This window comes from Apostichopus japonicus, chromosome 23 (assembly GCF_037975245.1).
Source record: "Apostichopus japonicus isolate 1M-3 chromosome 23, ASM3797524v1, whole genome shotgun sequence".
Taxonomy (NCBI): domain Eukaryota; kingdom Metazoa; phylum Echinodermata; class Holothuroidea; order Aspidochirotida; family Stichopodidae; genus Apostichopus; species Apostichopus japonicus.
Window position 1 is genome coordinate 16630361 of NC_092583.1, and position 25213 is coordinate 16655573.

The following is a 25213-nucleotide window of genomic DNA, read 5'->3' on the forward strand; positions in this document are numbered from 1 at the left end:
GTAGTTAAAGTTTATCATTTTAAATTGTGCAAGTTTTTTATTTTACATTTATTTATTCTAGAATGAAAACATGTCTGGATGAAGGAGATTTTAAAAATTTAATCAAATTTACGAATTACCTGTACTCATTAACTGTTGTTAAGTAATCTAGGAGGGTGGCTACTTACTTTGGTCATTTACAATCATATTTTGATTAAATGCTTGAGAAGTCGGCTACAATTGCCGTTAAAAAGCAAAAAGCTGCTATACATCATTTCCTAGATCAATAAGTAACATTATTAATTAATTAATATTATTTATATGATAAACGATACATGTACAGGATAATTACTCACATGAATGTGTTCTTGTACTGTACATATTAAACTTTGCATGTTTTGTGTTTATTTATTCAAAACTTCAATTTTAGCTTTGCACTTCCCTCAGTTTTTATTTCATCACCAGATTTTGACTTTTTTTCTGCTAAATCTAACCTTTCTGAACTTAAATTAGAGAGCATGAACCACATTAAAATTAAAGGAATGATAAATCCATATTTGACATACATGCCTTAGCTTGATTCTTTTAATTGGGACAGGGGATCAGTGAAAACTAGGTTAATCTTGAATGATGCACAAAACTGAGCAGCAAGTTTAATAGATTAATTGATCTGCAACATGATTGAGTTGCGATAAAGGATGGTAGTTAATGACTTGTAACCACCTCTACAGTTTTACACGGTCATAAACCCCTCCCCTTGATGAAGTGTGGGTGGTGGGATAAGGGAGAGATAAGTTAATGAACATCGAAGCCAAAATAATATAAAACAATACATATTTTTACATGCATTGATAATTTCTTCAGTTTAGTATCCAACAGCAAGAGATTTGAAGTATTTTGAGGGACTGAACAAAGCATTTTTAACCTGTACACCTACTGCACAATGTTTCCCTTGCATGTATACCCGAAAGACTATTTACCTCATGTGCATCTTCTCATCTAAAATCTCTATTTTCTTGTTCTTGATAATTGGACTATTTCTCTATTTAAGGTGAAATATATATAATACTAAAAATATATATATAAAATACTATATTCTTTGAGAGTATGTATGAATGCAAGCTAAAAATTCAGTAAAGTTTGTGTTAAAACTAACAATGTTGCGGATGCTTCACTTATTCTAATGTTGAGGTCACTAGGGCTATGTGAGCTGTTCATGTATTATAATTTGTAATGTCACATGTTTTACAGAAATACACAATATTTATTAATCTATAATGTTTAGACAGTAAAATAATATAAACACGATGTGTGGTATGGCAGCTGCATTTCTTTCCCCCTCCTGAGGTGACTCCATAGCTGGTAGTAAATTTTCAAGACCCTTTGCATGCATGTTCCTTTTTATCTTCCACCCTTTGTCATTGTGTAAGTTCCATTTACATTGTACCACATATGGCTTATATGACCAAAGCAAATAAATTTCCAGTATAAAAAAAAACTAGACCACAGGAGAGACTTATCGCTTAAGTCATTCATCCCATTTCGTGTTTCTTAAATGTCACCTGATGGGTAAATTGGTATGTATAGTCTCCCCATTCTCCAAACATATTGTGCAGTGTAGTCAAATATAGTAATCTCCTTATCGGTAATTAGTCTACGTAAGGCACATGTACCCGAAGATAAACCTCGTAACCTTTGTCTGCATTATAACACATATTTCATTACCAGACACTACCAGTATGAACAGAAATCATGCTATCAAACAAACACCCAGCATTTAGCAGAGATTGTGACCCCCTGGTTTCTTTTCTCATGCAATAGCAAATGCTATCTGCTGATTGGTTGAAAGTGCCTGAGAGCATTTCCTTATTGGGGCATACATTCCTAACATAACAGTGGTACAAACAGCCTTGTCACTGGGTGTCCATAGAAATATTCACTGTAGGGGCCTGCATGCATACCATTACACTAGTGACTTACAGCTTTTGAACTGGCAGGCGGAAATGCACACAACAGAGTATCAAGTTTTTAATTACAGGAATGATAAATTGTCTCTGCTACATGCTGATTGTTCAAAAATATCTGTCGTTTTAGCTTTGCAGGCATTTTCTGTGGGGTGGTATTTGTACAATGAAACATGAAATTAAAAGTGTGCTAGGGTATAGCTATGACCAATGTCTTGCTGTGGAATTATGCATTGGTATATAGTAGTACATCTTTTCTCATTAGCTTGTATATTGAAAGAGTGGGTAATAACAATCAGAATGATAATCATAAGAGCGGGTAATTTTATTAGCGGGTACGAAGGGGTTGCAGCCTTGATGAATCTCTTAGTAAAACAGAACAGCAGATTAAGACCGTAGATTGGGGACCATTTTGGTCAGGAAAGGGATTATCCCTCCACAATTTTAAACATTTAAAATGGCAAATGCTGTTTCTGAATCAAATGACTCTTTCTGTTTTTATTGACGCATATTTATTTTTGAGATAATTTGCCTGCACATGGTTATGAAACAATTCATCCCATGACTTTATATTTATTGTACAAAGTAGACAAATCTTACTCCTGCTTAACTTTTTGTTGATATGTTATTCTAAACAAAGCCATATTTTCTTCCAAGTCCTGACAACTAGATGTAGCCAGAATCTTCTTTAGAGGCATTTAGCCTCTGAATAAGATTCTGCTAGGAAATGTTAGTTTTTTTCCCCTCATAATTTGTTAATTAGATTAAGGATGTCAATAACAGCAAATTCATGTTCATAGCCATTAGCTTTTCTTTGAAATTAATAACAATGTTAGTTCTATGTCAAATTTAAACAGTTGATATCATTAAAAAGTATCAATATATTAGAATAGTATAAGTATTTTTTTTTTGTAAATTAAACTGGGTTAATTATTAACGTTAAAAAACTATCGTCATTGTCACCGTGTTTGGGACAATTTCAAAGTAGACATGAAATAATGACCGACACCAAACAATCTTATCTCGTAACTTTCTTTGTGGAGTGATTATAGGCCCAAGGTCCTCGAGATGGGGTCAAACCCCGTACATCAATTTGATAAATATTGTCAGTGAATAAAACAGTTCAGATGAGATGGACTCTTCAATTGATTCCTTTATGATTTACAGTGTCCATTTAAGGGGACTGGGGCTGAGAGTGGATCAGTTACGCTGTTTGTTTGTTTGTTTCCCCCCCCCCCCCCGGGCGAGTCCATCTTGAATGACTTTTCTTAAAGGGTATCCTTGATGACAAACTATTTAACCTATCAGAAACTATTAATTTCCTACTATTACTTCTCATATGAATATGCTGTTCAGTTCTGGTATTTACATTCTTCTGTGGTTAAACCTCAGGATTCTGTCTCTCAGCTTATTAAACTAATGTACTGAGATTTTAAATCATATCATCTCTTTCCCCTTTATAGGAGTCTTCATATTTGCTCTAACATCTGTTGGTATAGACTACTTGATGACATTTTTGACATACAGGTCTTTCAGTGTGGTGTGGTTTGTTGCTGCTGTCAGGTTAGTTATTTGACAGCATCACTTCATAACAATTACAAATTACTTCAGTCACTCTCTTCAATCTCAGTCTACAGTATCTTGATAATAATACCATGCTGTACTCCCAGCACTGCCTCAAGCAGTGCTTATCAATTTAAAGTTGACTGGGCTGTCTAAGAATGTGATACAGATGTATGTACTAGTGGTAAATAATAAGATCACCATTCCAATGAAATCTTAAAATATGCTTGGATACACACACACACACACACAATACCAATGCAAATCTCTAGCTGGTTTGTATACAAAACTGCATCTTTTGTGAATATTGACAAAAGTTGAAACTTCGTTCAGTAACTACTTTATTATGTTGATTGTTTTTGACTTTTTCTTCATCATTCACAGTTGACATTGACATAGTGAGGCTAAGATATTTCATTAGTGACTATTAAGGTACCTGAGCAGCATTTACAGTTTGGTTGACCTTGGTTTCAGTGTTCAGCATTAATACAAGGCAATTGCATTTGCAACAGACCCTGTGCTTGTTAACAGACAGCATGCTGGCAAAAACTAAAGAAAGGAATAAGGGTCAATGCCAATGTATGGTCAACCCAGACCGCCGGTCAACCCTGACCTGTGGTCAACAATGAGCTTGGTTTACATTACAAATTGACCTGAAGTGCAGATCTCATCCTCACTCAAACCCTTATTAGTTTATCACAGGGTCCAAATCTCAGGGTCCAAATCTCAGGGTCTGAACCATGTTACACTGTAAATCGGTCCCAGAGTACGGGGTTCAACACCGCCCTCAATATCCAGTGTATGCAGGGCTTTTAAACTCAACCAAAAAAGCTGCTTCAGGACGGGTATTATGTCACTACATTTATTTAGCAGGAAGTCTGCGAATTAGCCAGAAGAAGGTAACAAAGTTGGTCTAGCACTCTACTCTGCTATCAATTATGGACCTTTCAGTTTTCTTGGACAAAGAAGTTTGCCAAACTTGAACCGTACTGTTAGGCAATGAAACCTTTGTTTTTCTGGCACTGTTATGATCAAGTAATTGCTATATATTTTCCATTTTCAGAGTCTCCTGCATGTTCCAAAGGACAGGGTGATTAGTTTGTAACATTGTTGCATTCGTTTCTTTCCAGTCCTATACTTTTGAATATCTAATGCATCTCCAAATTCTGCTGGCATATTGAAATGTAGTATGGCAAACAGTTTTGTATTGAGCTGGCATTCACTTGTAGGAAATAAATTGAAAACTGCATTTTAATTCTTCCATCCCATTCCTTCCCCATCCACCCCACCTCCAACTCCAACACTACCCGCTCCCACCTCACATACACTCACCCCTCTCTTCCCACATGGGCAAGAATACACAAAAGTATGAGAATTAACTACTGAAAAAATTACTGAGTGAAAGAGGAACCCTTAATTCATTCTTTCACATCTATACAGTTTATTGTGCATGGAAAGATATTCAGCCTGAAAGGCAGTTACTTTATGATGCTGAGCAGTCACACATGCATGTGGGAGAAGCAGAGATACTGATCCATGGGGACAACAATATTCACCATCTATATTCCCAGTTAAATATCCTTTGTTAGTCACTCAGCAGGCAAAAATTCATCCAAGGGTGGAAAGGGATCTTTGCAAACTTGACTGTGTGTTTACTGAATAAGGCATATACCCCCCACTACGATTCCCCCAGCCTCTCCCTCCGTTTCAAGTTTTCCCCCAGCCTCTTCCTCCGTTCAAGTTAATGCTCTCCCAAACCCCTCTCCTTCTTTCAATGCCAATGGTCAGGTGATAATGCCTTTATTGTTTGCCTCTGCTAATCCATTACAATCCAATTAGAAATTTAAAATTAATTCCTGGCAATGTTGGTGAATAGCAATGATAGCATTTTGCCTGTGGTTACATTAGCTTGGGAACAGCTGATAGATTGGAATTGTTGCCTACAGTCGAGGACAATTCACTCTTGAAAGTTTGCTCTCTTAAGTAACTCAAATAGTTTTGCACAGTTTGGGTCTCGGCTTTCATAGAAACTTGATGCATGCAGTGTAAACAAGTGCAGTGTCATGACAGGAGATACCCTCTAATGTGAGTCTCATGTTCCATTTAGAGTTTCATAAGGATTGCGGAAGTATCATCTAAACAATCTGATATTTAAAAGTTAATACGAAATTAAACATAATAAGATTAAGGTAAATTGTAGGAAACTAAGTACTATCCATTATTTGCTTCATTGAAAATATGTCTGTCACCCAAAACGTTTTGTTTTAGCTTAAGTTATTAATTTGAACGAAGCTTTCCTTTGGTTTTTATTATTATGGAGTGTAATTTGTGTGCATTAATAAAAATAGTGATAAATATGCAATTTGCGGCATAACAAAAGGGGAACCTGCATCTATTCCCCCCATCCCTCCTCCCATCCCCTCACCTCACCTTGCCCTTTTCCCCCTCCTTTGAATTGGAAAGCTAAATTAAGAATTAAATAAAAGAAGGTAATAGTGCACTAATTTTAGCTGGCTGTCAGTATACGGTAGGAATGGCAAACTTATTCGAAAGTGCTGAGCATGTGGTATATAATTGGTGCACTGGTGCATTTACGTGATCATTTTTGTGTCTTAATAGTCCCTTCAAAAGTTCCTTCTTTCTTTTATTCTTATTTTGTTTTTAGTTTTACTACAATTGTTGCTTCCCAATATGATGAGTGTCAATTAAACTGATGAAGTGAGGTGACGATACAGCATGTTAATAATTCAAGAGACATATTATTGCCCCCATGATTGTTTACCCACAGAAATGTACAAGTTATATTAGGCCTTTATATTAACACATATATATATATATATATATATATATATGTATTTGTCTTTGTAAATACCCTTCATTGACCTTTGACCATCCTTCATTTTGAAAATGATATAAAAACCATGAACCATGCATTTGGGCTTCCCCCTAGGTTCCCAGAGACTAAGTCAACACCAATAGGAGGAGGCGGAGCCATCTGACTCTCTGCTAGTTCATCTTCCTTCGTCATCGTCGTCGACGTGGATCTGAAAGCTAGCTCTCTGCTTACTCTCAAGCTATCCTCATACACATGATTAGAGCTCCCTAAGAAAGCGTCCAAATTCCTGACATTCCAACTACGTTGAAGGAACAACATCTCCTCTTCGCAACAGCTGTGGAGCAAGGCAACACCAGTCCTCTCTCTTTCTGTTTCTCCTGCAACCTCTGAGGAAAGTCTGATAAATGTGAGTTTTCTATACCATATTTTTTGGCCAAAAGATATATTTTAGACATAATTCTATATATCATTTACTTTTCATTAGCTTTATCTTTAAGCAGTTATTCTGTCAGAAGTTTAACTCCCAAGTTAGGATGAATTAGAAAGGTTTTGAAAAGTTAAGCCTAAACGTGTCTATGTGACATTAAATCTGTGATTTTAGCGATATAGTGACTTTAGGCATATAGGAGCATGTGGCAGGCTGTACCTGAGAAATTATCATCGCAGTGTGCGACTCTGGAATGCTAAGAATTCCTTAACTAGTTGTGGAAGATGGTCAATGATTCTAGTTGTTCTTCATCCTATTTTTTAAGACCTCAAAACGGCTATTACCACTTGATTGACCTGATATTTTGTCTCCCAAGATACCTAGTGCTCTTAAAAGGTAAACCCTCTTATCCTAAACCCCTTATCACTTCCATCCCTGTCCAGCATTGATAATGTGACATATAGCACTCAATGCATCACTTTTCACTTTTCATTCATCTTTAAAGGGGAACACATACTGGTCGTTTTTAGCTAAATTTTGACTCATCCATTTGTACAAGGTAAACCTTGCAATTTGTGCAGTATTTATTATTTTGATTATAATATAATGTGTGTAATGTTAGGCCAAGGCCAAACTTACTTTTGGTATCTATGTCAATAATGTCTCTACCTTTATTGTGTGTGTAGTGTAAGTAGGCTATACAAATAATGCTATATTAGACATATTTAAACCATTCATTAAACTTCCTTGTCTCTCATGTAAGAAGATTCAAAATTATATGGTAACTATACCAGTTTCCTTTGTCAGTTTCATAGGATAATAGAAAGAATGTAACACATACAAAGTGATTGAAGGACAAGCCATTTCGTTTTCTCTTTGAAGTCTTAATATTATGAGATATATCCGTACTATATGTGTTGCACTAGAACTGTGTTTCCATCTTAGCTGAAAAAGGCATGAGCTTTTTATAGCTCCTTTATAAGAAACTGGATACATAAAGTACAAGTAAATTGACAAAGAACACTGACAAAGAGTAACCTAAAGATTGTAAGATATTTTGCAGTGATAAAAATCTCTCTTGTCAAATTGCCAGAAATGTTGCTCTTTGTTATAAAATCAAGAACATACATGCTAATATGAGCATAGCAACCATACTTTTGTGTTTGAGAACCTTTACAGGGGAACTACTTTATTTCATTTTGATGATCACTGTTTTGACATTTAGCAATCGGATCTACCATCTCATTAACTGAGGGTAGTTTTGTTGAGGGGACCCATTTCTGATAATTAATAGTAGCCTTTGAAATGTCAAAGGTCACCACCAGTGAGGCTCCTATTTACCAGGTAAAAAGTTAAATGAACTATGCCCATTACATGATACAGTCTAACATCAGACACCAACCACACAGATATCTTTTAGTGTTTGACATTAAAAGTCATTTGTTTTCTTATGTTTGGAATTTTATCATTTGTGAGTTTCTAGTAATATTTATACCATCACATCTATTGGTACTATGCCTATGTTGCTGTGTCTCTTTGTTTGAATATTTCATATCCTTTTGTCTTTACTCACTGGATTTTCATAAGAAAAACTGATCAAGATTATTATGGCTGTTTGTTTGTTTGTTTGTTTTTGTTTTGCTCGTCTTCAGATTTTGTCTAGATCAAGTTTTCCTTCATTTATGATTCAGTTTCACTTGGGTAATACCAATTTTGTTTTCAGGCTGTTTAATTGACTTCTGGACTCACCTATTTTGAATTCACCTTAAAAGTGTGTATAATATAGTGTACAGTTTTGCTTCCTTCATTGCTTTATTTTTCTAGGGGAGGAGGAGGGGAGGGGGTAGGGGGCAGGGCAGGACAGGGCAATTCCTATTCTATCCCTATGAGGTCTAGAACACTTTCACAATTTTATTTGATTAATTCTTCTGTTGCATTTGAAGTGTAATTGTTATAATTATAGTGAGATATAAAATGGAAATCAAAATTGTTAGTTAATAACAGCATTTTGATTTGAGTTTGATAAATTTGTTTAATTGATTTTATTATATTCTGTAGTAAAACGACATTATAAATGTAGGTTATCAGTCTGGCTAGTCAAGTTTGATTTCAAAGTTTGATCTAATAATATTAATTAAAAAAATAATAATAAAAAATTGACATTGTCAGTTTGCCATTTGACCTGTGTGATTAATAATAAATATGGCAAGTTGTCTGGGCGATAAACATGAGGATATGAAATCAAATTAATTTATTTTTACATGAAATTGTCACAATTCACCTTAATTATTGAAACAATCCTGGGTTCTTTGTTTTGCTTTGATCTGGGAGCTTCTTGCCAGGATCATTTGCATATATTTAAATGATACATGGTAGATCTGGAAACCTTATGTGAAAGCTGTTTTAAAAGTAAACATTTTTGGTAGAATCAGAAATACCTTTAGATCCCTCCTTGGATCAACCTAATTTGTATCCCTTTTATTCCAAAAACCCAAGCAGAAGTTGCAACAAACATTTGCAACTGTCGGTTAAAGTCTGGCTAACTAATTACTGTCAAACAACCATATCGGGAGTTATTAGGAAGAATATAAGTAAGTAAGTAAAACTTCATTGATCCAATATGGAAATTCGTGTACTCGCACGTACTATAAAAATTCTCAAATGATAGAAAAAAAATATGACTGTACAGATAATATGGTAAGAGGGGTAAGAAATTAACGTTGAAGATTGCTGTTGAAAAGTTGAATTGCACATGGGATGAATGAATTGCGGTGTCTGTTGGTTTTCAAACATGGGAGTCTCAGTCTCCCACTGCCCCGACTCATGCAACTGTCATGGAGATGGTCATGGAGTGGGTGGGCACTGTCCCCCCACACAGTGTCAAGTTTACTCTGGAGTAAGCATTGATAAACTTCGTCTACCGTAGGCTGGGAAGTACCGATCACCTCTTCCGCTTTCTTTCTAATTCCATCGATACGATCTCTTTCCGAATTAACTACATTTCCACCCCAGCATATAAGACAATAATGCCAGACCCCACAAATTGTAGCATTATAAAACAGTAAAAAAAAATATAAATATATTAAAGATGATGATTTTAAATAAGTGGAGGGGAGGAGAGAACTGGTCTCTTGTACATAGCCTGATTATTAACCCTAGGTATCATCCACAGATCTATGCATATGCAAACTCAAGCTTCTAGGATAAAAGAAAATAGAATTACTGGAACACATTGACTCTACTTGAACTTAGTTCATGTGGATCGCATTAAATGGAGTGTAATTTATACCCCCTCTGTCCCCACAAGCTGCCCATCCATCTCTTTTCAAATTAGTAATTGGTGACCTTAAAATTGTAATCAGAGCAACTGCCTGTACTTTTGATTGAGACAATAAATTAAATTACATCACCGGTTTAATGTAAGGTTGCAGTCGTTCGTGGCGTTGATCGAGAATCTTTTATCCTTTTGATTTTTGAGAGAATGTAATTGGCCCACTTAATATGTAATGATGTGTAAGGAGAATTGTAATCACCATTCCTGTTTCATCTGGTTATTAATTTACCCTGCAGTCCAGTTAGGGTTCAACTCACTTTTAGCCTATACCTTATATCAGTAATAGCTGGGTTCAACTCACTTTTGGCCTTTACCTTATATTAGTCCATAATTAAGAATTTGCTTGGCCGTTATGCTTTATACCTTGTAACTTTTAAAGTTCAGAAATATTTTGAAATATTTATTGGTTGCATTTTATGATTCAGGGAGCCAGCTGGCATTTAGAATCATTGGGTGAGGAAGGGGTGGGGGTAATGAGGGTGGAGGGCATTGGAATGTAACCACTACTTGGATTGGGGAGTATAATGTGGTACATTCTGTGTTCATAATTCAGCCAACCCATTAAAAATAATTTATGCGAGGGTGGAGTTGCGACAATGTAGCTGCATAAATGATGAACCCCTTATCCTTATTAGCAGGATAACAATAAGAAAAAGTGGGGGGAGGGGATAATGGTTTTTCTGAGAACAAATCTGAAAACCATACAATTTTTTTTTAAGCATTGAGCAACACATTAAGTATCTCTGACTATTTGTTGTTCTTCCAGCTATTGAGCTACCTCAGTGCTTCAATAGCATATTTACAGTAGCTAGAAAACAACACTACAAAATGAATGATAAATGCATAATTTTTGTGTTTCTTGCCCATTAAACTATATACAATGAACTATACTTTCTTGGTCAGTGAACAATCATTCGTTCTCACCATTTGACTTTCAAGCAGAGTTCAGTGAATGCCATTTTCTTTGTTTACATCCCTTGATGAACCAATTAAAATTCTAATTGGGTTTTATTAGTACCCTTGTAACAAGATGACAACCAAACAGTGCCATGAGGACAGATAAAAGCTGAGAACAGCGGTTACTTCCAGGGATGGACTTTTAATGGCAGGCATCTGTACTTAAAGTGATAAAAGACAACTAGGCAGAGGTAACCTTAGCGATAGGATCAAGGCATGTGATCAGTCACTGATCCATGCCAAATTACATTGTGTAATTAAAGGAGAGAATTAATTAGTCATTACAATATCATTAGTAAGACAAAAGTACACACATTATGTCATGTCAGTACCATGGGAAACTTTGTAATGTATACATAATGAGTGAAAATAAAACAAATAAGTAACTGACTTCTCACACCCTACATTAAATGAGGTACTCACAGGTGTAGTTACTACTATCAATAAGATTCAATAGTCTAGTATAGATGCAGTAAGCATGCATGCAGTCAAATTTGTGGCTTGAATTACGAAGTTTTATAGTTATTTTTATTGATGAGAGATGATTTATAGATGGTAGATTCCATGTAACAGCTGGAAAGTTTGTTCACTTTTTCATTCTAGCCATACAAACCTTTTCAATTGTCCAGCGACAATAATTTTTCTAGACAACCCACAGAAATCTCTTCTATCATGAAGTCATCATCTGTCTTTAAATGTCTGTCTTTGGCATTCATAAAGGAGCATATTCTGTATTTTATATCTAAAGAATAAGAAGAATCATAGAGTATGCGTAGGTATTTGTTATATAGAACAGTATACCCAAACATTTCTTTGTGCTGGTGAGATGTAATTTGTACAGGTTTTTAGAGAGAAGGTAACAGTATGATGGTACTCATTGTATATGGAGCATCAGTATACTCTACAACAGGATATCTCTGTTCTGACGAGCTGTAATTTGATTGTGTATGATTTTAAAGTACATTATAATACATTAAAAGTTTCAGCACATATTATGATTTATATATGAATGTATATATATATTTATTTATATACACATATATATAAATAATTAAAGATTGATACACCAGAAAACTTCCACTTCACCACCAGTTTCATCGTTTCTTGGGACTCATATATATATATATTATTTCTTTCCTTTAGAAAACAGTTTTATGCTTTGCCTTATTTGGGTGTGCATTTCTTTTGCTTTTTGAGAGAGATTTATTTAGTGCTTATCATATAAGGTTGCTAGATATAGCCTCCAGTAGTTACTAATGAAGTTTTGCGGCCACATCTGTGAACATGAATACATTATATTTGGCCCTCTATATATAACCTTCTGAACATACAATGTCAATGTTAACATGACTCTGACGACATTCCAGGCCGTTGAAATACTACCCTTCACAATTAGGGTAAAGAATGTAAACCCCTGGAATATTAATAGGAACTCACAGCAACAGTTAAACATGGCTTATACACAACAAACAACATGTGCTAAATTTGGTTTGGATAAATACAAGGTAGGAATGTAGTCTTTGAATATTGTTTCATCGAAGGTGAAGACTTCAGGGTTTTACTGTGCTCGTTAGTTTCCTAGATCCATCAAGGGATGCTCATAGCTGGTTGGTGCAGGGATCTGCTGATCATCTATGCATGGGTGTGAACTGCATTATGTATATCATGCCATATTATAGGATGGAAGCTACCCAGTAAAGTGGCTCATTTTGTGTTGAAATTTACAGTTCCAAATCTTTAAACGATGAATTTTGGTAGAATCTTAGTCTTTATATATTTTTTGATTCATTTTTTTCTTTTATAACTTTTTTGGATATTAGCCCCCAAAAAAGGGAAAATTTTGAGTGCTAATAATGTTTTTATAGCTATTTTGGTTTTCAAGATATTCACCGTTAAAATATGCTAAATCTCTGGAATTAATTGTTGATGACATCAACACGTCAGTATGGACTGATTTAATTGTTATTGTTAATCCATTGCTTGATTAATTCTAGTAACTCCACCAAAAGATGTTCTTTTACTATCTAAAAAAAAAAAGGGTACCATTGACTGACATTCAACACCATTCAACACAACTTGTACTACATTGTAAACGTATCATTTGATGTAATGTCATAAAAGTCTTGAATTCCACTGCAGGGCTCTTACATCTATTTTCCCCCTCCCTACCTGTCATGCAAGTGATTGAACTTATTCCATTGAACTACATAATCACTGCAGGGCTCTTACTCTATTCCCCCCCCCCCCCCCCCTGAAAATGTCATAGTATTATTGAACTTCCAATGAATCACATAATCACTGCAGGGCTCTTACATGTATTTTCCCCCTCCCTACCTGTCATGCATGTAAGTTCCAATGAACTGCATAATCACTGCAGGGCTCTTACATCTCTTTCTCCCTCCCTACCTGTCATATGTGTTATTTATAACACGCCTCTGTAGTTAAACTACTCACTTAGGAATTCTAAATTGATAACACAAATATTTTCTTTATGCTAGCTTTATGCATTTCCACCTCTCCCATCCCCTATATGTAACCTTTGGATGCATGAACTCCTCAACAGAATTGAGATATGTGTATGCAGGTTCCAATTCTCCAAGCTTAGCTCTTTATTACTCCCATAATGAGTGGATATACATGTCATTTCACACTTCACTCTTTACACTGGTCACTGGAATTCTCAAGTGATATACCAATAAACATTTATCCTTAGCACTTAATAAACCATCTTGGAAATAGTTTTGTTATTAATCTTTATGAATGGAATCACAACAATTTTGGAATCCACTTTCAAATGGCAAAGAACCACATAAATTATCTGACAGCTAGGTAGAATAATAGTATAAACGCTCTTTTATAATTTATAGCTATATGTCTGGTACGTCTTTAAAGTTGATTGAGATCTGATTTGATAAAGAGAAGAGAGGTATGATGGGAGGTATGGGTGGGGAGGGGGGGTAGTTGGTTAAACTGCAAAAGGGTAACAGAGCAAGACAAGCATCTCTCATCAATTATAAATTACTATAGTCCTTGTCACCTCAAAGATACCATTGCAGAGTGACTTTAAAATTAAATAGAGTCCCCTTTTGGGCTTGAGAATGAAGAAAGTGAGGGGGGGGGAGGGGTTAGAGGAAGGATATATTAAAGAGAAACATTGATAGGAGCAATATGCAAGAAAAATATAGGTTAAGTAATGTGAAGGTAACGCCATTAAGCTCCTCAAACCTAAGGCCTTTGAGGTTCTGGATACCCATTTAGTCAAAGATTGTCGGCTAATAATTTTTATGTAGGATGGATTGAAAGATTTGGTTGGCATGTAGGATTTGGCCTGCAAGCTGCCTATTCAGAATCACTTGTATATTAGGTCTATTGTTTATCTGAATAAGAGCAGATTTGTTTAATACAATGATTGAGTCCTTTCTCAAAAAATGTCATTGATTTGTGTAAAACAATCGTAAACACAAAACAAACAATATAATGATTCTTTAAGCTTTTGTCAGAAAATTAAGCAATTTGTCTTAAAATCATTTTATTTTCTTCAAAGGATCATCAAGTTTGGGTTGAAATATTGTTATGTTAAAAATTTTGTCCTTTTTTTTTCTTTTGCAGTTTAACAACAGTAGCCATGCCTCCTCCTCCACCCTGGAGTTCACAGCTGAAGAGCACTGGCAGGAGCACTGGCAAGACTACCACCCCCGCAAAGACCCCCGCCCCACCCGCTACCAAAAACAACAAACCAGAACCTAAGAAAAGTGCAGGTCCAAAAAAAGGTACTTTATTTTGCTCTATATATGTTAAAAAATAAATATGAATGATATGCATGCTGACTGGAATTTCTTTCAGAGCAGTACAGTGTATGGTGCATTGTGACCTGGTACATTTCGAAACTATGGCAGGGGGAAGGGGAGGGGAGGGGGTGGGTGCTGTGCTTGGTGACCCTCATATCTGAAGGATATGGAGGTGAAAAGGTCTAAAACAAGACTAAAGGTGTCACAATAATGAATGATCATACATCATTCCTGAGTTAACTTTTCTGGTAAATATTTGTCAGGTGAAATTTTGCAAATTTTTTTTATCAGTTTTAGTACCTTGTTATTTAGCTAGGACTATCTTATATCTTGATCTGGTGAGAACCTCATTAGCATAACAAGTTTTAACTCTGAAATACAAGATTTATTGCAACAAACAGGGAAGCAGTTATTCTCTAGATGACCATAATTACTTAAAAACAAGCATAATTAATTAAATACAAGCTTAATTAATTAAACTATCATTCTCATCTCATTACACTAATCAGGTATACTACATTTGGAATAACCCCCATTAGTTGTGAGAGCAGTGTTAAAGTTGGGATGGATTCTAAAGTCAATAGTTATAAATAAAATTAATTTTTTATTTAATAAACCTGTTTATCACAGTAACACGGTCATGTGATTACAACGTTCATGTTCTGCTCTCGAAACGCTATCTACAAACAAGAGGAACATTAAAAAACAGCTGTTGATTACACTCATCTTTGATGCTTCATCTTAAACATTTAATGAGTAAATGTGAATGGGGACTGTGAATTGGTGTATATTTTGTATCACATTGGGTAACATATGATGTATCATGGAATATATTAACCAGCTTTTCCTCATTAGTTGGACATGGTTTCCAAACTTATAAAACAAGACACTTCGTGGATGATTCCTGGAGAATTCTGCTGCAAAACAAAGCGTAATCCTTTCAGGGAGACCCAGAATATTCTAAAGGAGAGGGTTTAGAGGTATCCTCCTACATAAATAAAGAAAAGTTTTGACAACAAATGGTGCATTCTGAGGCATATTTAGACCATAAATTATAGGTCTTCCCCCCCCCCCAAAAAAAAAAAAAATTGTGCCTAATAAATACTTTAAAAATTTTGTATGAGGCTGAAAAGGGAGAAGGGGATGGGGTAAGTTTTGAGGTTTCAAAGGAAAGGGGTTGTCATGGGTGGGAGGGGAAGGGGTTGTCCTGAGTGAGGGCTATCGATGTGAAAGGATTGTCCTGGGTGGGAGTTGAAGAGGTTATCCTGGGTGGAAGGTGAAGGTGTTGTCCTGGGTGGGAGTGAAGGAGTGGTCCTGGATGGGAGTGAAGGAGTGGTCCTGGATAGGAGTGAAGGAATGGTCCTGGATGGGAGTGAAGGGGTGTTCCCGGGGTTGAAAGTGAAGATGTGGTCCTTGGTGGGAGTGAAAGGGTGGTCCTGGGTTGACTTTAATACGGTGGCTGCTTTTTATTTTTTACTTTTATAGTGATACATATCCACTATTTTCTTTCTAAAAGCACAGTACTTTCTGCCCCAACTGCACCCCTTAATCTCTCCCAACATTGCTCATCCACCTCTCTCCAATTGTTTAGACTGTCACCCCCCCCCCCTTCTAGCTCCTTTATCCTGCCTCATGGTTGGGCCTTCCTGGAGCTGTGCTGCCTATATGAAATTGTGTCTTAGTTTGTGACTTACCCAGCAGGAGTGAGAAGAAATCCTTATTCAAAATTAAACCACTTTCCTACTTCCTCCCACTCATTTCAGCTCTCTGTGAAATTGAAGATAGAAATCAATCAACCTTCCCCCTTCCCCACCCTCTGCCTCCCCCACCCACCCCCTCCCCCATTCAGTGGCGGGGCATCCATACAGTCAGGGGGGGCAGATGCCCCTCGTGACAGACTCAAATGGACTGCTGGCGCCCACTTTTTACCACTTTTTACTTATTCGCGATTATTGAATTTTTTATTGCGCTCTCAAATACCTATTGACATTTGTCACATTTTGTTAGTGTAATTTTCTGACAAAATGGCGATGACACCTATTTATTCTTTGTTTATCTGCAAATTAGCAATTTTAAAAGGGTCATTTCCGGCGATCTATAGGGAGTATCTTTACTCAAAAAATTTCTGTATGCTCCGAGCCAACCCGTGGTGGCGCTCCGCTTAGATAGTGTTGAAAGCGCCCCTACAGACCATTCTCGCCCCCTTGACCAATACCCCTAGCTCTGCCACTGCTCCCATTGCATATTGGCTGAGTATTTCCCTGAAACTCATAGGCGTAGGAGGCGGGGGGGGGCTGGGGGGCCGCAGCCCCCCAAACAAAACTTTTGGTGAAAATTTGGGCAATATGCTGAGAATTTTTCGGGCACCTACTGAAAGAAGAAAAGTTTGCAATGTGTTTTTCAATTTTTTGGGGGGGTGAAAATTCGGGCAATATGCTGAGAATTTTTCGGGCACCTACTGAAAGAAGAATAATTTGCAATGTGTTTTTAATTTTTTTTTGGGGGGGTGAAAACTCGGGCAATATGCTGAGAATTTTTCGGGCACCAACTGAAAGAAGAATAATTTGCAATGTGTTTTTAATTTTTTTTGGGGGGGGGATGAAAATTCGGGCAATATGCTGAAAATTTTTCGGGCACCTACTGAAAGATGAATAACTTGCAATGTGTTTTTCAATTTTTTTGGGGGGGGGGGGTGAAAATTTGGGCAATATGCTGGGAATTTTTCGGGCACCTACTGAAAGATGAATAACTTGCAATGTGTTTTCCAATTTTTTTGGGGGGTTGAAAATTCGGGCAATATGCTGAGAATTTTTCGGGCACCTACGAAAAGAATAATAATTTGCAAATGTGTTTTTCAATGGTTAAACTGAAATTATTATTATTGTTATTATTGTAACGACTTCCCCAATAGTTATAACCAATATGGAATGGTAATAACAGGGAAATTACAACCAAAATTTTTTCCGCGTTCCGCGCGCGTTTAACATCTTATTGTGCATGTCATATATGCGTTCATCGGTTATCGGCATATGATGTAATAACCGATGAACGGCTATATGATAGCACATTAAGAAGTTGAACGCGTGCATAGCGCGCGAAAAATTTTGGTTATATTTTTCGGGCAAGTCGTTACAGCGCAGCCAAATCAAATCAGGCTCCTACGCCTATGCTGAAACTATCTTGTAATCATTACTAGTTCATTTCATTGAATGTCATAATCAGAGGCTTTTTAAGCTTTCTGCCTCTTAAAATGTCTCCTTTTTCTTATCAAATTCAGAGGCTCCTGATCCACCAGCTGCCAAGCCATTTGTCGCAAAGTGTTCTGATGAAATTCTGAAGATAGTCTGGCCAGGTACCACATACGATGGTGGCTGCATCGTCACAGGCTACCTGGTTGAGATGTATGACGACAGTACAAAGAAATGGAAGGTACTCACGAAAAATGTCTTCAGTACCGGCTACGACGTAAAGGGTCTCAAGAACGATGGCAAATACAAGTTTCGTGTCAGCTGTATAAATGAGGTCGGGACTAGCAAACCCAGCGCAGAATCAGACTTCATTTCACCAAAAGAACATGCAGGCGAAGGTAATGAACATGATGGTATTGGTCAGCACATTATCGACCTTCCTCCTCCCCCTCCCCCTCCCCTCGCCCCCCACCCACTCTACTATACCAATCGGCGCCCAGTTGAACTGTTGCTAGCTTTTGTCCAGTTTTTCTCAGCAGAGGGGTTTTCATCATGGCCCCTTCTCCTGTTCATATCATCTTATTCTGTTTGTTTGCCTTCTTTCTGAGTTCTACACTCTCCTCCCCCTGCAAACAGTGTTTGAAAATTGCATCAAAATATTGAATGCAACGTTTTTGAGTTACCTCTATTTGGTATTAAAATCCCATAATAGTGAAGTAATTAGCTTTACTTGTCTAGTTTTGTTTAAAATAATGAAGTTTAAATTATGAAAATTTTGAACTTTCCAATTTTGCTCTTTGTCTGTTATTTATACCAGTGGCAGAGCGTACATACAGTCAGGGGGGGGCGGATGCCCCCCCTGACAGACTCAAATGGACTGCTGGCGCCCTTTTCAGCTTTTTCCACTTTTTACTTATTCGCGATTATGGCCTTTTATATTGTACTCTCATCTACCTCAATGACATTAGTCACATTATCTGCAAATTAGCAAGGCCCGGAAAGGGTAATTTCCAGCGATCTAGGGAGTATCTTAACTCAAAACATTTCTGTACTCTCCGTGCCAACCCGTGGTGGCGCTCTGCTTGGATAGTGTCAAAAGCGCCCCTACAGACCATTCTCGCCCCCTCTGACCAATACCCCTAGCTCTGCCATTGATTTATACTGATATGAAAATGTTGAAAATCCAACTAAATTTCCTTTCTTCTGAATCATTAACATTCACTTTGTGGGATAAAACAAGAAGTGTGCCTCTCGTGTATCAGTTCAGGTCTAGAATTGCACAATTTTTACCCACTTACAAAAAATTTGCAAGAGCTTAAAAAATCTGCTTGCATTAAAAAACAAGTTCTCACTTTGACCAAACAGTTTGCTGTGTTGATTTTCATGTTTACATTCTTAATATCTACTAGCAGCAAAAATACATGTGCCTTTTTAATTTCTACTGACAAATGGCAAAATTCACTGGCAATTAGCCAGTAAGCAGCCTGAATTTCAAAGCCTCCAGTTGTGGTCTTACTTTGTGGTCTTACTTTAAGTAATGCTCAGATGTTTTGGTAAAATTGCCAAACTCAAAAAGCCTCTTTTAAGATGATGAAAGAACATAATATTGGTTGCTACTTATTTTTTAGGGCAGATGGCTAGTAGGTTTCCTACTTATAAATTCCTAATATTTATCCTCAGAATTACAGTTCTGCTTTTCATCATTACTAAATATTTACAATGGTTTTCTTTTTGGTTTTTTCTCTTTTCATAAATAGGAGAAGATGAAGAAGATGCGCCTGGTAAGTCACTTTTAATATTATTTTAATAATCGCTGGCTGTGTTTGCCGCCCTCATCAATCCTCTCTTCAACCGTGTTCACAGGTTCACAAGAACATACAAGAGATGTTTATCGATTCCATACCTCAGAAAGTCTGTCAGTCTTTCAAAACCAAAAGGAGCACATAGGCTTACCTTGATTAATTTACATACAAGAATTGGGACAGTTATTATTATTTTTCTCTTTCACTTATAAGGCTTTCTACAAGCTATTTCCATCTGTTTGGGAAAGTAAATTTAATCATAGCGGTCCATACAATATGGCTGCACAACAGCTGTAACCCGTTAAAACTATTGGCTGACAAATTTTTGCGAAGCAAAATATTTCTCAATCATCCCTTCCATCATGAATTGAGATAACACTTATGTGTACAACTCACTGACGACCACACAAACATGAAACGTATTTTTCAGTACTACTGATTTCATAAAAGAAACGTAAAAATTAAGCAAGACATAGATAAAATATTACACTTGTGAAAATGTCATTGACAACATCATTAAAAGACAACTCATATACTGTCAGCTGTAGGTATCTCACACACAGTTTAGATTGGGGGGGGGGGGGTGGAAGGCAGGAGTGTTACCAGTATTCATTGGTTGTTAAATTGCTATCAATGGCAACACCATGCACATGTAAAAATCATTGCTGAGAATATTATTGAGGGCCAAGGCTTTTCCCAGCCCCAGTGTCAGGGACACTGAATTGGGGTCTAGCTTGCTGGTACTTCATCAAACATCTTGTATGGAAATTTTAGCTATATGGAAGATCAATGGATGTCAGATGGCTTAGTTCAAACTTAATAGTCATTTATAGGTCTCCACTATTCTATTTTCATGTGAGACAGGGACTCAAAAAAATATGATTGACATTTAAATCTGTCAATTTCCACACCCATTTGAAAACAAAACGTATTATATTGTTTATGACGACTTCAATACAAAGATGCAATACTTTGCACATGTCATTTGGATATTAAATATAAAATGTCAAAATTTTTGAATAATCCAATCATTTTGTGGTGCCGTCTACAAGCATTGTAATCTACATACATTCGGTTTCAATGTAGGTCAAACACCAACAAGTTTAACAAGTCAAAGCTCTGCTTTATACCAGCAGATTCATCTTTTACCGTACAGTGCTTTGTTCCTGTGAATCAAAAGCAGACTAAATGAATCAATTGAGTTACATGTTCCAGACGGCCGTGTAAAGTTCTGCCATATGTTACCAGTCATGACAACAATCACCATAAAAACTTTGCCCAAGTTTGTGCAATGATGGGTTTTCAATGCAGCAATGTTTAGTGCTCTTGCCGTTACTATGTAATGCATGAAACAAGCAGGTGTAATGACGCACAGCTTCCCTGGGGCGCATTCCTTGGTGTGATTAGTTGGCATTCCATGCATACCGTCGTCCGAAAGGTTCTTCCAAAGCGTATTAAGCAGTGGTATAGCAGATGTCAATGTTAAGCTGTAGCAGCTGTGAAGTTAAATGAAGACCTTTAAAGTTATAGCTTAACCCTTTTTTTTTCTAAGAAGGATTTTTTTTTAATAGACACAAAGAAAAATAATGGAAATGAAAGATTCTAGAAAGGTTTTACTACGATTAGTTATATATAATATAGAGAAGATATATAAGGAAAAAGATATGATGTATAATATATCATATGATATCATATGATGTATAATATATCATATGATATCATTTGAACAAAACAGATCTAACACAAATTAAATTCATTTGTCAACAGAAACAAAACATTTTCGTGTTTTTTTTGTGTGTTATCTTCTTTAGATGAACCTTATTGAAGTCTTGTAGAAAAAGATAAAGTTAAATGAAATTTTAAAAATATATTAAAAAAGATTCATCATTTGTCACAAGTGAGATTTCTATAAGAATTTTCCCCCACAAATTGCATAACTAATTTTAAAAGTTGAGTAAGCAAACCCACTCATTAGCCATTGATTCTAACCTTCTGGATATTGCTGAAACAGAAATGTAAATCACTTTTTCATATTTGAAAGATGAGAAATTGGTAAGAACAAAGTCATAGCCTAAATTTTATCTATAAAAAACCCCAAGGATTTTGTTTATAATTTTATGATGTTTATTGAGCACAGTAAACTACCACTGGGACGCTGTATTCTAGAGAAGATTTTCCAAATCGGTTACATTTATCAAAATTTGTCATCCTCATGTTTGCATAACATTATATAAACATAAAATATTGCACACTTAAAACTGAGCTAAACCCTTTAGTAACCACAATTGAATTTACAACGTTTATGTAAGACTGCAAACTTTCCTTTTTTCTCTTTTGTTTCATAGAAAACACTCTTATGTCTGGATTGATTACTCAATACTACTTGAAAAATTCTACCATTATATTTGATTCTTTAATTTTAGCTAGCATGTATGCATCATATTATTGTCATATCTCAACAGCATGATCATTTAATGTTCTCTATTTAAGATTAAAATATTCTTTATTTAATATTCCTATCTTCTACAGATGAAGCTGCTTTTGAACCCAGAAATATTGTTGTCCAGAAGAAAGATCCTAAAACTCTTTATGACATAAAGGAAGAATTAGGAAAGTAAGTACGAATTTTTTTTCTGACATTTACTCTACAAGTCCATTGAATATTGTACCTAGTATCACATAGTAAAATTTGGTGCAAAATGGGTGATTTGTAAAAAATGCAAATATGTATAGTAGGTTTGCACACACAGAACCGAGGTATTTTCAGTGTCTCATGAAAACCAAAATTCATAAACCTCTGAATTGCTACACGAAATATGGACACATAATTATTCTCTGATTCATACAAAAAGCTACTTATTAGCACCAGACAATGTCAAAAAGGTTGTGGTGTGTGGGAGGGGGGGTGGGGGTGGGGTTAGGGGGTGTTGTGGGTGTATCATTGGATGTGTCAGAGATATATATGTGTTGGATTGTTACCTTGTTTCTGTTTTTGCCTAATTCAGAAAGATTCATTTCTTTGTTTCATATTACAATCTATTATGTTTTGTGTAAATTTGTTTTTTGCAGTGTGAGTTTTACAGTAATGAGTCATTATTAATCATGAGCTACTCTGTTTTACAGATTCAAAGCAGTGTGTTGCATTTAGTTGCTAGATTGGTCTAGGTTGCAGCTATTTCAATAGATTAAACATGTGAAGTATTGAGAGTTCTGAGAGAGGGAAAACTTTATTCATAGCATCTCTACCATCATGCCACATCCTAAAACGGCTCTTCTTATGCAATGCCTTTGTCAACTATAAATATATGTGATGATATTTAATAAAGGAAAATATTATTTATTGCTCGTTTACGAGATTAAAAAGTTTGGATCTGCTAGGAAGTTTGTATATTTTCAGTAACGTGAGGTGGAAATAAGTAATCATAACCATGTTATCTGCACAATACAGATGTAAACATATGAACCGAATTCCTCTTTTTGTTGTCTTTTACGTGACGCTTTTCTGTCTTTCTTTTGATTTTGCCAGGGGCCGATTTGGCACTGTTAATAAATGTGTAGAAAAAAGCTCAAAGAAGGTTCTAGCGGCTAAACACATTACGGCAAATAACGATCGTGATAGACAAGAGGTATGATTCAGTTTCATTTCAGCTTCTGGCATTTTTCTGGGTTATTCATTCTCTCTGTTTCCTGTTAATTTAGACATTGACTAATATGCCTAATTTATAAAGTTGTATTACCAAACGTCATTGTGACAGTAGTGATACTCAATGACTGTGACAGTAGTCACATCATTTTGAAAACTGAAAAGAAGCAAATATCTTTGAAAATAGTTTTTATTCTTTCTTCAGTTATAAGTGTATTTGGGGGAGGTGTGGGGGAGGTGTGGGGGAGGTGTGGGGGAGGGAGTCTTATAAAGGCTCAGCTTGATATTAAAATGGAATTGAATAGTCACAAGTCTGAGAAAAAGAAGTTAACAAAGAAGTCATAGTTTTAGTTAGAAATTCCTAGGCTGCTGATAATTTAAAACAAAGTTTATTGAAAAAGAATAAAATAAGACTAAATGAATATTTGGCAAAATTATCACAACAAATTATGGAGGCTGATTTAAAGTTGTATGCTTGAAATCAGTGACCTACAAATATTTGGTCCAGGAGCCAGGATCTTTCCTGAAGACCACGCTATGACAGACCAGATTTCTAGCCCTCGTTATTGATGTTCAGAATGCATGTATTCTAGCTAATTACTCTATGGACTTGATGATAAACAAAGTAACTTAATTGATCTGTGCAATTAATAAATTTGTAAAAATTAGTGAATCACTAAGAACTTTTCCCAACCCACTTTTCAGTCACACCCGATATTTTGCAGATCCTTGCTTATAATTCATATAAAGAGTATTAAACTATAATATTTTACCTTTGTGTTTGGCAGAGGGAGGCAAAACCCAATGTTGATGTGTTTGCTTGTTTCTGGGAAGCCTCGTCAAAAATTATTACTCCTTGCCATACTTTTTTCTTTGGTTGTTATAAATAAATAAATATATTTTGTTTTGTGTGGCCAACAGGTAGAACACGAAATTGAAATTATGAAAGTTCTACAACATCCCAGACTGCTGCAGTTATATGATGCCTTTGATAATGGTAAAAACATGGTCATGATCTTAGAATAGTAAGTATACCACAACAAACCACTTGAGTTCTTGTTTACCTTCCATATTGTATGATGTTTATGGCAGGATTTATTTGATTTTATTTGATTTAATTTATTTGATTTTCCACAGATAATAAATATATACATGTGGAGGGAAGTCCTCTAAAAAGCCAATACAGGCTTAACAAGGTAAAGGACTCCCAATAAAGAAAGAAAAATACATATATACATAAACTGACATAAACAGACAGAAAAAAAAACATATATACATTAACAGACAACAATTATGAGACATGCAACCGTCTCAGAGATTGAAAACAAGACTTCAAATAAAGTAGTGTTTGTTTTCTACCAATATGATGGTTGGATACTTGGATAGTTTCGAAAAAGTTGGAATATTGAGTAGGTCTATATTGATAGATAGAGAGGGAGTGATAATGGGAGGGGGACATGGTGTATTAGGTGTTTGACCAACTCTCTGTAACTATTTCAGTGTTTTCATTGTCGGACAATACCAATGAGCTGACCAAGAACTCTCCCTCGAATGTTTAATGTGGTTTCATCGTTATGCACAAATACTTCTGGAAAAGATTTGTTGCCCTTCAGAAAAGTTTTAAGATGAGAAGGAAGGTGGGTGGGTGGAGAAGGAAGGTTGGGTGGAATAATGACAAAGTAAAACTGGCGGTATGGCAATTTCCTCTAGGTGGCTCTGTTTATTTGATCTC

General features: G+C 36.0%; 1 protein-coding gene across 2 annotated transcripts in view; it reads left to right on the forward strand.

Annotated features, from left to right (window-relative positions):
* The window catches only part of LOC139964522 (myosin light chain kinase, smooth muscle-like), a 45865-nt gene that overhangs the window by 14499 nt on the left and 6153 nt on the right, over nucleotides 1–25213 (forward strand). The window contains exons 2-9 of one of the 2 annotated variants that reach the window (XM_071966142.1): nucleotides 6457–6748; nucleotides 7275–7328; nucleotides 14670–14830; nucleotides 18126–18434; nucleotides 19794–19817; nucleotides 22368–22452; nucleotides 23365–23464; nucleotides 24403–24506. In XM_071966142.1, coding sequence (XP_071822243.1) covers nucleotides 14686–14830; nucleotides 18126–18434; nucleotides 19794–19817; nucleotides 22368–22452; nucleotides 23365–23464; nucleotides 24403–24506 — 767 coding nt within the window. In that variant the 5' untranslated portion in view covers nucleotides 6457–6748; nucleotides 7275–7328; nucleotides 14670–14685. The remainder of the gene's footprint in view (nucleotides 1–6456; nucleotides 6749–7274; nucleotides 7329–14669; nucleotides 14831–18125; nucleotides 18435–19793; nucleotides 19818–22367; nucleotides 22453–23364; nucleotides 23465–24402; nucleotides 24507–25213) is intronic. The other variant, XM_071966140.1, reaches the window with a different exon arrangement.